This window comes from Erpetoichthys calabaricus, chromosome 4, assembly GCF_900747795.2.
Source record: "Erpetoichthys calabaricus chromosome 4, fErpCal1.3, whole genome shotgun sequence".
Lineage (NCBI taxonomy): Eukaryota > Metazoa > Chordata > Cladistia > Polypteriformes > Polypteridae > Erpetoichthys > Erpetoichthys calabaricus.
The window spans coordinates 213519894-213534984 of NC_041397.2; the positions used below are offsets into that span (position 1 = coordinate 213519894).

The 15091-nt window shown below is 39.4% G+C and overlaps 1 protein-coding gene across 4 annotated transcripts in view; it reads left to right on the plus strand.

Moving 5' to 3' along the window:
* cntn5 (contactin 5) overlaps nucleotides 1–15091 on the plus strand; it is a 1396083-nt gene that overhangs the window by 928746 nt on the left and 452246 nt on the right. For all 4 annotated transcript variants that reach the window (XM_051926456.1, XM_028800281.2, XM_051926458.1 and 1 more), the window contains one exon: nucleotides 451–654. In XM_051926456.1, the coding sequence (XP_051782416.1) occupies nucleotides 451–654 (204 nt within the window). The remainder of the gene's footprint in view (nucleotides 1–450; nucleotides 655–15091) is intronic.

The window sequence follows — 15091 nt, forward strand, 5'->3', positions numbered from 1 at the left end:
TCTGCTCTACTTGTAAAAGAAACTATTTAGAAACAATTACTGCATCAAAATGTGTGGCTACAGCAACAGAAGGGGCCATCTACAGTTCTGCAATTGCATTAATGAAATGAAAAAAAGCATTTCTCTATTTGACCAGTGGCAAAGGAAAAATTGTTAATAGGTAATTTGTGATTCAGGCAGATGACTGGATACTTCTGCTCTGTTTTTCTTTAAGGCATTGCTTAATTTAGAAGGCTGGGCAGTAATACATTCTTAAAGGGTCACTGATTCATTCAACAGTAACAGCTTCAGAAAGGAAATTCTTATAAACAATTTACTAGACTTACAAATGTGGGTAGGAAAATAGGACATAACTTTTCCCAGCCACAAGTAGCTGCAGTTTCCATTAAACATGTTAACTGTGTTGTGAATTGTTTAATACTAATATTCAATTTCTTTCTTTTTTTTTAGAGATCACATACAGTTGGGTTTTCAATGAATTCCCCTCCTTTGTAGCAGAGGACAGTCGTCGTTTCATATCTCAAGAAACAGGAAACCTGTACATCTCCAAAGTACAACCCTCTGATGTCGGCAGCTATATTTGCCTGGTGAAGAATACAGTCACAAATGCTAAGGTGTTAAGTCCACCAACACCACTAACACTTAAAACGGATGGTGAGTTTCAACAACTTATAATCTATATCAATATACAGGGTGGTACACAAAATAGTAGCCTTTATCAACAGCAAATTTAGTCAGGAGAAGCCAGCTAGAGTTCCCACTAGCATTTTGCTTTGTTAGTTCTGTTAAAGTATGTATGTGCTTGCCATATTCATTGGAACAGTGTATTCAGATTATATGGCTGTATGTCTGTACATGTCCCTTAAAGCTGACACGTGATGACATTTTGAAATAGTATCCCATCATAAGTATTCCTGTAAAATGCACATTTCAGCAATTGGTGAATAAGTTAAGCAAGAAACTTTTCTGTTTGTACACCAGAAGTTGTTGGCAATGCTGGGGATCACATGGAAAAATCTAATAATAAAATGATTAATTTATAAACTGTAATATAACATTTATTATTCTCTTATTACTAATTAAACTCATAATAACACTTACACAAGAACCTGGCTACTTTTTTATGCACCAACCTGTACAATGTAGCTATTTTTTCTTTATACTTGTAATACCGCTCAATTCAGTATCCTATAACAGCTTTCTAATATTTGTATGAGCCATTATTAAACAAATATGGTAATGTTTCCTGAATTACAGTGCCTAACATTATTTGGTATAAATGTTAGTTGGAGAACAAAAAGCATCTGTGACCATAAATGCTTGTTTCTCTCACTGAAAATCAAAAGAAATCTTTTTTTTTTAGATTGTTGCTTGGATTTAATTGTACAGTGGCTTTCATACTCCTATAGCAGAACATTTTCCATTCTCACCTCCAATATATCTGTTTATCATTGTCTCTTGTCTACTTATTGTTTTTCTATCTCTCTTTCTGTCTTGGTCCCAGACTATCTTTCTGCTATCAATGCGTGTTTTCCATTACCCTCTTCATAACTCTATGCACAAACTGGCAAGGGGCGTGAGCTTTACATACCATCCCTGGGTTACTTGTTGGATTGTGGATGTTCTTCTGATAGCACCAGCCATTTCAGTTATTAGTTCCAATTTCCCAGCTATAAATCTTCTGGGCTGTTTGGTGTCTTTCTGTACAGCAGTATACTTGACCCTCATGAAATCATATTGTTATTTTCCTACTGCCTAGGACAAGCTGCAGTGGGCTTCTACTAGTGCCCCGTGCAATCCCTTTATAGGGTAGAGTGTTAGACTTCAAAAATAAGAACTAAGATGCTTTCCCTGTAGTATGCTAGGGTAGTATTCCAGCATTCCATCCAGAGAGGGTGTTCTTAGAGCATACCTATCCAGAATTCATCACAGAATGACTAGGATTAGTGGCGCCTAATGGTCTGTGTTCCCCAACTGCCATACCGAAGAACCCTACTTTTGCATTTTTACATTGTTTTTTGCAGGCCCCCCCCCCCCTTTGTCTTGTACATTCTGGTGCTACAAGTACTTTTGTTAATGCTTTATTTTGTTTCTCCTTTAATAATATTATAGCTTCAACATATAATACTGTAATGTGCGCCATACATTTTAAAAAAGAAATGACAATTTGGTAAAAGTAGCAAAACATCTGATGCAATAATTAATGATAGATAAAATCCCACAACATAGAGAATTTTCTGAATTCTATGTAATATTTTGGTATTTGTTTTTTTGGTTTTATCACTGATTTGTTTTATAGTGATACAATAACAGCAGCATCCCAACCTTTCTAGACCAATACCACTTCACTTACAGGGAAAACAGGTCAACTGAGGACGCTGTCTCACTTGCTCTTCACACTGCCCTGTCTCACCTGGAGCAGATGGACAGGCTGGCTATTAAACAAAACAACTTGGGTCTCAACTCACACTTGTGCCACATGATTTTAGATTTTCACACTAACAGACCACAAACCGTGTGCATAGTTAAGCATTTCTTTTCATCCATAATACTTGACACTGGGGTACCACAGGTCTGTGTACTGAGCCCTCTCCTTTACTCCCTCTTCACAAACGACTGCAAATCTACCCATGGCACTGTGGTAATGTGCTTTACTGTCATTACCAGCAACTAAATAAAATTAGTTTAGTGTCCTCTGCAGGGTTATGAGAGAGGCATTTGTTTGGGAAAAAAAAAGTATAAAGAAATAAAACTTGCCTTTTTCTTTTCTTTATATAGTGCAGAGAGACGTCTTCGCTGATGATATGAGCGCCTTTTGGGGAGCGTCACGGTGGGTCTTGTGTAGACTAGAAAGGCGGCCCTGCCATTGACTGACCGGGATGGCATTGTCAGTCTACCGCGACCTCATAACACTAGAAGAGCAAAATAAAGTGCAAAGCGCCTTAATATTAGTTTGACGTGGTTTAGAAAAGGGCCATATACAAAAGGGAATAACGGCCTCTAGAGGGGGTCTTCTGCCTAGATCTTGCTAAGAGAAAGGTACTTGGTAGAACACCATCTTGAATTTACCAAGCACTACTGCTTGTGCCGTGATTATTGTAAATAGTTTTTTTGTATATGTTTTGATAAATATCTCGGAATTAACTTTGGTGGAGGTATTTATTGGGTTGTGGTTATTGGTGCACTGTTTATTTTTGTATATGCACTTTTTCTCTTTTTCTGTATTTTGAATATTTTTGTTTTTGGTGAATCCTGACTTGGAGCACTGTGGAGGAAGACAGCTTCATATTGGTTTTTGTGTATATATGGGTTTCACTAGTTTGTGTGCCTTATTCTTTTTTATTTGGGACTTTCAGTCAGCACTATAAATACTGTACATAGTCATCATTTTTGGGCTCCATTTAATTACTGGTTTTGTGTGTCCTTTGTGGTATTGGACTGTGTATTGATATATAAATTCCACAGGACATTATTTTTGTTTTTCTTTAAGTGCACCTGTAAATAAAATCTCACTTTATTTTTCAAAAGACCCAACCCTTTTTGTGTCCGTATCTCCCTGTCTTACGCCATAATCCTGATCACGCTCGGTCTCACATACTAGACACCTGGAGTGTAGGCTGGTGACCCCAATTCCCACTACACGGGGTGCCACAGACACTAACATCATAATAAAGTTTACAGGCGACACCACTGTGATAGAGAAGAAGTTTAGAATCTGGAGAACTGGAGCCAGAACAACAACCTGCGCTCAGTTCCAGAAAAACAATGGAGCCGATTCTAGACTTCAGAAGACTGAACTACAGCGGTCACCATCCCATCAGCATTAACAGTGAGAGGGTGGAGATAGTCCAGAGTTTCAGATTCTTGGGAGTCCACATCAGCCAGCACCTGTCATGGACAACAAACACAACAGCAATGGCCAAGAAAGGTCTACAGAGGCCTCATTTTCTGAGGAGCCTGAAGAAAGCACAACTCTCAAAACAACTGCTGGTTAACTGCTACAGTGGCACCATAGAGTTTGTCATCACGTACGGCATTACAGTTTGGTACTCTGGCTGCACCTTTGAGAACAGGAAGGCCCTCCATCATATCATCAATTACGGGCACTCAGCTACCATCACTAGAGGATATCTTCACTACCCGCTAATGCAGAAAATCAAAGAACATTTGTAAAAAAAACAGTCCATCCCGGCCATTGCATTTTTAAGTCCTCTGCCCTCTGGCAGGCGCTTCAGAGTCCTGCATTCCCACAGTACCAGGCTGAAGTACAACTTTTACCCCAAAGCAATCAGCCTATTAAATACACAGCGATCACTGCCCCTTCCTATTACAGAACTCCCACTGGTTGAACTGAACTGAACTTCTGCAAGAACCACACATAGTCACAAACTTATACACTTATACATGAACCATGTGGAACTCATGACCATTACATTAACTGTAAGCCTCACTGTGACTTCATGTATTATTTATCTATTTATGTTTACATATTTACCTTTACTTTTACTACATATTCACCTACATATTTTACTCTGTGTATATTTGGAACTGTTAATACAGTATTAACTGTGCTTCTCCTAGTTTAATGTTTACTTTAAAATTTTTTGTAGTTTAATGTCTACTGTTATATACCTTTATCTAAGGCATCTATAGGCTTGCTCCAAATGTTATTTTATTGTATTATACAGTGAAAAAAAAGTACAGTAATCCCTCGCTATATCGCACTTCGACTTTCGCGGCTTCACTCTATTACATATATGTAAGCATATTTAAATATATATCGCAGATTTTTCGCTGGTTCGTGGGTTTCAGTGGACAGTGGGTCTTTTAATTTCTGGCACATGCTTCCTCAGTTGGTTTGTCCAGTTGATTTCATACAAGGGATGCTATTGGCAGATGGCTGAGAAGCTACCCAATCAGAGCACGTATTACGTATTAAATAAAACTCCTCAAATATATTGTGAGCACGGGGGCTGTTCGCACCCCTAGAAGATACGGCCGCTCCTCAAAAAATGCTGAAAGACTACCTTCACATTGCTCCATTCCTTGCTGGGCTTACTTGTGGTTGCTTTGTTGCGCGACATGCTTCCCGCACGGTGCTTCACATACTTAAAAGCTCAAACAGCACCTATTGATTTTTGATTGTTTGCTTTTCTCTCTCTCTCTCTCTGACATTCTCTGCTTCTGATGCGCACTCCTTTGAAGAGGAAGATATGTTCTCATTCTTTTAATTGTGAGACAGAACTGTCATCTCTGTCTTGTCTTTTCTTGTTCATTTAAACTTTTGAAAAAGAAACAAATGTTTGTTTGCAGTGTTTGAATAAAGTTCCTGTCTCTCTACAACCTCCTGTGTTTCTGTGCAAATCTGTGACCCAAGCATGACAATATAAAAATATCCATATAAACATATGGTTTCTGCTTCGCAGATTTTCACCTTTCACGGGGGGTTCTGGAACGCAACCCCCACGATCAAGGAGGGATCACTGTATCCTGCATCTTGCAGCTAGTGTTTTTTTACACATTCACCTTCCCAATGAATAATCCATTTTCCAATACCAATACAATCTGAAACCAAAAAATGAACCAAGAAAACAAAGACTAAAAAAACACTTCCTACTATTCCTGAAGTAGAACGCAGTAGTTATCCATAAAGGGTTGTCATACTTTTAAAATGACTTGGTTGACTTCTGCCAAGTTATTTTTTCCCAAATTTAGGTAGTACTTCACATTCCTAACAATGGAACAAAAGGTAGAATGGAGATAAAAAAAAGATTTAAAGTTGACGATGTGACAACATGCGGTCTCAACTTTAGATTGAATATTGACCAAGGAGAGTCCAACTGGCGTAGCTCCAAAGAATGACCTCCAAAAGCATATTAAACACAAAGTTCTAATTGTTGAATGTGTTTGCAGCAATGTGTGAGCTGCTAAAATGACATTTTTCACACCATGCATATGCCAATAGATAAATGATAAATATCTCAGTGAATAAGAAAGCATATTATTTGATTTTAGGAGTAACCGAAAACAGTGACATCTAATTAAAATCCCAGCTGCATTCATTCTAAATTCTCACACAGTTCTAAAACATCAGATTTTTGCAGTAATTAGGCAGTTTGCAGAGTTAGACACCACCAACAAAATACAGAAAAGATGTACTACATTTCATTTCCTTGGCAATGCATGTTGGAATATGCTGTGTCTGTACACACCAAATCTCCTTTCAGTCTTCTGATCAGTTTTATTGAATCCAAATGAAAGCATAAGTAAACAGTTATAATTAATTTTAAAACAAAGAGAGTGCTTCTAATTTCAAAATAAATATTTCAGTATATTCCAAAAAAGCACCTTCTGCCCCACTCTGAAAAAATAATCGTCCTTACCAAATGCAAAGAAAACATTAAGTGCAACAAGGGTCTCTATTATTCAAATTTATCTAAATGTCTTTAAAATATTATAATAAAACTCTTTGCTTTAGGCAGTAAACTATTTTAGTTTTATAAATTGTAGAATTGATTTAGATAAATTTTCTCTTAAAAACAAACAAAATTAATCATACTAGCAAGGTTAATTATTCTGGATGTTACCTAGGTGTTTAAAAAGAGTGATGTAATAATCATCATTTTTTAAATAGTTCTTCTGTCATCTCTTATCAAATTCTCAGCAGTTGAGAATTGACAATTTAGTACCAGCAACACCCACACATTTGAGAATTGTGAATACAACCTCACATTATTACAATAATAATTTAATGTTTAAGGATCATGCTTAGCATTAGTTTTCAATTTATCTCTATGAGATGAATTCAATTGCAAATTAGCTTGCAACACCACTATTTTTGAGCCCTTAGATATTTCTGCCAGAATAAAGGATGGAACTGTTACATGATGTTTGACAAGTGGCAATTAATTTTTATTCAAATTAATTTAAATATATTCCATTTTCAGGTTTTAAAATGTAACAAAATTGAATATACAGTAGGCTTTGAAATGAAAGCCTTTTTCACAATAGTAAAAGACTAAAGCACTCCTAAGAAACTTTTGTGTTTTCCTGTGCTTTTTGCATGATAGGTAATTTATGGAAAGAATAAAAAATTAATTATTGTGACATAACTGCTGATTAGGCTCAGTAAAGAAATGTTTTCTATTTTGGTGAGATACCACCCAGCTCAGACCTACTTTTCAAATCTTCTTTCTTAAATAATGTTTTAATTTTATTTGACTCAGGATATAAATCATAACATGCCAAGGAGAAATGCTGTGCTACTGGGTATTTTCTTTGCTTATTTTTTCCTGGGTGGTTGTAGGTAACAAAATGCTATCAAGCTGTATTTCTTCATCTGCTGCAGGAACAGTAAATCATGACTGTTGAATGTCTGAAAAAGACTGGCTTGGTTGTGGGGAAACTGTGTGTGATACAATATTAATTACTGCTTAAATATTGTTTACTCAGTAGCTTTCTATACAGCCTCAGGTTCAAGTAAATTCTTTTATTTTACAAGTTCTTCTAACAGTTCTCCTACTCATTCTTTCAATTCTTTCATACTTTCTTTCTCTAGTCTCCTGCAGTCCTCCCAGGTGAGCTTTGCCCAATTACACTCTGGACTCTGACTCAAATGGGGAATCGGGGCAGGTCTTTCTCAGCCTAGACTGGGGAGTACTTCTGGTACAACATCATTACCACCAAGAAACACCTCTGGGTCAGGCAGAACATCTCTAAGACAGAGGAGTGTACACCACTCCACAAAGTATACCAACAGGGTTACCCTTTGGGACTACAATACCCATGCTATCCTGCAGGAACACAGAGAGATGCTGTCAGTCAGCTTACAGGGGGAATTTCTTCCATTATAAAGGCCTACTGTCTGGATAAGGAAATGGCATACACACACACACACACACACACATACATATATATATCTATATATATAATTCTCTAAGCCGCCGCTAGAGCGGCACGACAACCATGAAAGCACGCAGGATGGAGCCATATATAGATTCTCTAAGCTGCCGCCAGAGCGGGCAAGACACCTAATGAAAGCAAGCAGGAAGGAGCCACGCCCACCAGCTCTAAGACCATTGGATCCCACTACTCCACTACTGGATATGACGAAAACTCACACAGCCACACCCACCAACTCGGACGCGACGCCTCGGCAAACATGCTGTCATTTCTGTTTGTCTGTGCCACAGTCCACATGCAGCTCTGAGCCATGTTGACTTTTCATTAGTCAACCTTAGTGGAACCTTGGTTCACACAGAGGCAGCGCCAGAGAGAGACAGAGGCACACACAGGCAGCCCGAGAGAGAGAGCCACGCACACACAGGCAGCGCCACAGAGAGACAGAGGCACACACACAGGCAGCGGGAGAGAGAGAGACGCGCAATCCTTTAAAACTGAGGTTAAAACACAATGAAGGAAGCAGTCTTTAAAAACCAATAAGCCCTGTGCCTCTTTTTCATTAGCATCTCACCTGCTTCACCGATGCAGGCCCTGCAACAGTCAAGACGCTTTCTCAGCAGCTGACCTTCTCTGTGCCTGACTCCACTACTGTCAGTCGCCTGATTAAAAATGGTGAACTCCTGCAATGTTACTATCTTGGTTGGCTTTTAAATAAAGTTTGGATTTGTTCAAATGTTCCTTTTTTTCCCCCTGTGCTTAAAACTCATTTAAAAAAAAAAAGTGTTTATACAACGATCGGATTGTAAGGTTATAGCGCAAACTGCTGCAATGTTACAGAGAGAGAGAGAGAGAGAGTGGGGGCTCGCGTGCTTCTGAGAGACAGAGGGGTAGGGGGCTCGCGTGCTGCTGAGAGAGAGAGAGCCTGCGCGTGCAGCTGAGCAGGGAGCCTGGGTGTTTGTGTCAGTGTTATTCAATGTTTTTCCTATTACACTGTGCATTCTATGGTGTAATTAACTATATTTGTGCTTAAAAATCTTTAAAAAAATATATTTACATACAGTTCGTACTGTCTGGAACGGATTAATTGTATTTACATACAATCCTATGGGGGAAATTGCTTCGGTTCACGACCAAATCAGTTTACGACCAGAGGTTTGGAGCGAATTATGGCCGTGAACCGAGGTTCCACTGTATATTGAGTCTAGAAAACATGATCAGCAAGTCTTTGATAAGCTGCAACTAAATGATGAAAGAACGGGCACATTTTTTTCTCACAAGCTGGGTAGGTGGGTGTTAGTTAGTTAATTAGTTACTCGAAGGATTTCAAGATTTAATATGCACAAGCGGTAACACTGCAAAAGCAGCCCAAACCAGTAAAGACGGCTGGCAAAAAGTGGCCGACAAATAAAACGCGTGTGCATTATACTTACTGAAAGCAGCATTACGGATTTTGCAAATGTTAATTTTTTCCATCTGCTTAAAAAACATTAAAAAAACGGCGTGATTATGCGGATTATGCAACGTGTAAAACAGTTTGTCGTGGATAATTTGCCTTTTACTTTAACACGAAGACAATTTCCTGTTCGATTTGCCTTTGCGATGACAATTAATAAGTCACAGGGCCAAACTTTCAAAAAGATGTGCATGTATCTGCCAAAACCAGTTTTTAGTCACGAACAGTTGTAAGTTGCTCTCTCCAGAGTTCCATCTTTTCATTCACTTACTGGTATGCCTGCAGGAACACGTGCAGCGAGTGAGCAACACACATACAGGCGCGCGCGAGAGAGAGCAAGCGCTGGACGAATAAGAATACTTCATTACATTGATATACCGGTGTTTTCAGTATCCAAAGTTTTTAGTATCCAAAGCGCTATCCACACAGGGAGAAACCGGGAAGCGAACCCAAAATCTTCCACAGTCTCCTTACTGCAAAGCAGCAACACTACCACTGCGCTACAAAGTAGTTAAAGAATGCACCGGCCTCGATTTTGTTTTCACTTCTGTTTACAGTGATCGGATCGTAGCGTGCTTTATTGCAATGTTACTTTTGTTGGTGCCTTATTACATTACGGATGTTTCACATGTTAATTTTTTTCCCTGTGCTTAAAAGACATAAAAAAGTGTTTCTCAACTGTGACTCTAGAACAACTCAGTACGCAAGCTATATTAAGCGTCAACAACGAAGACTCGCTACACCTTAATGAACAAGTGCTGAAACTTATCCCTACCGACGAAGTAACTTTCACCAGCATGGCCTCCATCGTCACAGACGATCCCGCTTTCAGTCACGGACAATAAGCTCTCTCCAGAGGTCCATCTTTTCATTCACTCACAGTAGTATCCACAAACCCACCGCATTTGGACAACTGTGTCGTTCAGGAAGTGTTCACCCATCAATACATAATTATGCGGCGTATGCTATGCCGCGGGTTGGCTAGTATATATTAATTTTCACTGCTTATCTGAATCCAGTTGTGTTGTGGGACATTCTTAGCAGTAAGATCCACAGGTCCCTTTCTCTAGCCACACTTGCCAACTCATATTGTGGATTCCAAAGACAATTCCAGGCCATCTGAGAGATATAATCCTCCCAGTGTGCCCTGGGTCTTCCCCAGAGTCTCCTCAGAGTTGTTTGTGCCCATATTACCTCCACAGAGAGGCATCGGAGAGGTATTAATATCAGATTCCAAGGATGTGTATGCTTCTCAACATATTTCTTAGTAACAGCCCAGCCATCCTGTAGAGAAAGCTTATTTTGGCTGCTTGTACTCACAATCTAATTCTTTCGGTCATTACCCAAAGCTCATGACCACAGGGATGTGGCCAGGGATGTAGATTGAATGGTAAATTGAGAGCTTCACCTTCTGGCTCAGTTCCTTCTTCACTACTACAGATTGGTATAGCGAATGCATAAATGTACTCACCTCCCCTATCCATCTGTTGATCTCACCATCCATTTCCCCCTTACACACAATCCCAATGTGTGCTAGAGTTAACAGTCCAGTGAAACCAATGGGATCACATTGTCTTTAAAAAAACAATGATGCATTGGACACCCTCCCCTCCCCAGCTAGGCCTTAATATCCTGTCCTTGAAAATGACAGTATACACAAGCAATAATGCACACAGTTATCATAAAAACTATTTAGGCCATGCAAGTTTTCACTTTTTTTTTTCATTTTATTGTTATACAACAAATCACAGTGGATATAATTTGGTTTTAATATTAAAGTGAAAACAGATCTTTGCAAAGCAGAAAACACAAAATAATTCACTCCCTTTAAAACGACAGACCTAAATTATCACTGGTGCAACCATTTGGTTTTAGAAGACACATGATTAGTTTAATGCAGATCACCTGTCTGGGATTTCATGTATTGATTGTAGTATAAATGCACCTTACCTGGAAGGTCCAACTTGTGGTCAGTCAGTCTGTTGGCCTAACCTACACAATGAAGACAAAAAGAACACTCCAATGGAGAAAAAGTGCAGAATCTGGATGTGCAAAGCTGACAGAGACCTGTACACACAAACTCAAGGCCCTCATGGCTGCCAAAGGTGCATCTACCAAATACTGACTTGAAGAGCATGAATTCTAATGTGATAAATTATTTTGTATTTCATATTTGTACATAATTTAGACCACTTTGCAGAAATATGTTTTCACTTTAGCATTAAAGAGTATTTTTCTGTTGATCAGCATTGAAAAAGCCAAATGAAGTTAACTGTGCTTCAGTTGCATTTAAGAATATGCTGTGAAGACTTCTGGGCAAGGGAGTACTTTTTATGGGCATTGTATTGTGTGTGTGTTCTACAGCTTTATTTTTCTTTTTCTTTGGCCATACTCAATGTAGATTTCAGAGAAGTGAAAAAGTACAGAACACAAAATGCATACAATGCCCTATCCTGCCTACTGTGTGAAAAGACCACAGAACTTACACAACATAATGTAATGTGTACTTGTGCAGTCCTTGTTCTCTTGTGGGTTCTTCATTTTCTCCATGGTGTTTTGAACACCAATTCCTACAGATCTGGAAGACAAGTTACCAAGAGATACCATCTCCATCATTTAGTAACAATCAGTTCATGACACTTACCAATCCAAAGAAAATTCTGTCTTTCACAGATTGAGACTTGACTCTTTGGGAATATGAACCAAACAAATGATGTACCTGATGACAGTTTCAGTTCAAACATCTCCCAAAGACTGCCTTGTGGACAATTTGGGATCAGATCTCTCCCAAGGACTGCATAGTGGTGACGGTACTGATCATGCCTTGTATGATGTTAACACAGAAGTAATTACGCTGGTTATGGAGAAGACCACTATATATGATCACAAGGCACTCTTATGTCAAGGGTTCTGCTTCCAGTACTTGACTATGTAGTTTGTTTCAGATTTCTACAACTGTTTACTTGTAAAATGTGACAGCATCTGATTAGGTACCACCATGTCTACCAAAGCTACTTTGCCTCAAAGATAAATGAATCACGGGTTGATCCAGGTCACTGAACCATGAAGATTGTCAGCTTCCTGACTTCAGCCTTAAATGCACATCCTCTTAGAGAGAGCCATTCAATTTAGTCAGTAGGCGGAGTGGTGGCTCTGAGGCTAGGGAGGCTAGGGAGCTGCACTGGCAATCGGAAGGTTGCCGGTTCGAATCCCGTAAATGCCAATATGGACTCTGCTCTGTTGGGCCCTTAAGCAAGGCCCTTAACCTGCAATTGCTAAGCGCTTTGAGTAGTGAGAAAAGCGCTATATAAATGCAAAAAATTATTAAAATTATTATTATTAGTCTTGGGATGTACTTGGTTGCTGTCCTCTGCCTAACTTCAAAAGAGCTGCTATGTCTTTTTGGCAGTGGTTATAAAACTTTGTGTGTATTTGGATGTGGAAATGTCCACATGCCAAAAAAACAGGAAAATGCATACAGCAAAAAAAAAAAATCATATTTATAAAACCTGACATTCCTGGGATTAGGGAAAGACATAAGGTGCCAGAATCTGTGCAAGATACCATTATTACTTGGCACATGTAATGAAATGATTGCTATTACAATGAATATTACAGGCTATATAAAAAAAATCAGAGTTTAGCCAGTTACCGAACCAATAAGCCAGCCACCACATACAGTACCATCATGTCTTCCAAAGCTACTTTGCCTCGAAATAAATGAATTACAGGTTGACCCAGGCCACTGAGCCACAATGTTTTGTCATCTTGGCATCACAGATGATTGCGTGTTAATGTAATGTCACCACCTGACGGTTAACAAAAGCTGCTTTATTCTCACTATGTGCCTTTATTGCAATGTGAGTGCAGCAAATTGCTCCGATTATGTTAGGAAAATTGGACACTGCTGTGCCTTTTTATTTTGGCAAAAACATGTTTTATGCATGTGCATCCACACCATATGAAAACTGGATATAATGCCTCGCCAGCTGGTTAATGGCTGCCAACACAGCAGGCATGACAGGTAAAATTGGCCGAGATGTTCTTGACCTGTCGGCCCGTTCCTGGAGAAGTGACAACAGGTAGCTGATATAAGCTGACAAATTACCTAAAAAGTTTTTCAGTGCTAATACGCAGTATTGGCACTGTTTAAATGGAAGTAAAATACAGTCTGTTCATATTACTCATCATATTAATCACTTGTAGGTGTAATACAAGGGGGCTCCGCCCCCTGCTCGCTTCGCTCGCCTACACCCGGGGTTGGGTAACCCGAAATACATTGATGAAAGTATGAGATATGTTGGAGTGTAAAGGTGTAGATGACGAACAAAGGAAGTAAAGAACCCATAGCATGGCACATTAGAAGGATCTATTGGAATACTTCTTTATACACAACATTTGTAGTAAAATCGTTGATAGATTGCGTCATCTGGATCTAACACGCAGATCTGTGCATATTTGCATTTGTGATTTGGCTCAGAGTGCACTGTTCCAATCCGATGTAATATTTGCCCACATACGCGAAAGCAGTATGGGCCATTGCCAGCTGGTGGCCTGATATTTACCCCGGTAGATGCAAAAGCAAATGAACCATTGTAGGATCTAATGCAGTCCATAATGTTTTTACTTTCGGGTACATTGTTAGTTAGAAACATCTGTAGATATTCAGGATATTCATCTAAAGGAGGCAGTCTAACCTTACCACTTTGACAACAATGTGTAAACTCATTAGTTGTATTGCCAGTTGTTTCTTCAGGGAAGTTAAGTGAATGACAATGACAGCAAATGATATTCATTAATCCTAATGAATGTTCATTAATAGTGGACGCAGTACAGAATGCGTTGTCAGCTAATTGGCGGAATTGTTTAGCGGCCGTTTGTCGTTCCTTTCTTTGCCGTTTATCTATTGCCTCTGCTGTTTGAGAGGCGCGTTGTAGGCGCCTGTGTTGATTAATTGTATTCAGGCGGGCTCGTTTCTGTATGTCCGTTAGTTGAAAAGTTTCGTTTTGGAGCCGGAGCCGTGACCGTGACTCCATTAGTTATCCGTTGTCTACCGTTAGTAATATGGATAATTGCACTTACAGTTAATACGGAGCGTTTTCTGTGGTTGTACTGTTAATAATGCATCACTGTAATGTGATTCACATATGCTATATGGTTTGGACGTGTGAGGATGCTGTTCGTTTAATACGGAGAGTTCATTTATTCTCATTACCCGGACCATGCTGTGTAGTGTGGATGTTTAGTTCAGAAGCGCGTTGTAGGCGCATGCGCCTTTCGTACTTTCATGCGCCTTCCGTACTATCTTTGTGGAGCTGTGGGGCCTCAGTAGCCTTTTCCGTTCAACTCTGGGGTGCAGCGCAGAATCTTCTTTTTTGTGTGGCTGTGTTGTTAGTCGTTAGCTATGGGCGCGTTGTTGCTTCATTTCTCATTCACATTAGTTGAGCTCTTTAGTTTTTGGGCCGTGACTCCTTCGTACGCGGTGGATCAGACCTCGCTTGCGGTTTATGAGACGCGCACTGTAGGCACCTACGCACTATGTCTCATGGTCCCATCGCCGTGTACCTACGTCCATGCCTTCCGGTTTACCATTCTCGGTTAGTAATATGGATGTTTGTCAGGTCAACACACGTTATAATAAAAAAATAAAAAAAATAAAAAATACATCAGTACACACACACACACACACACACATGTGCACATATGTGCATGAGTCACTGTCTTGCACCCCAAAAC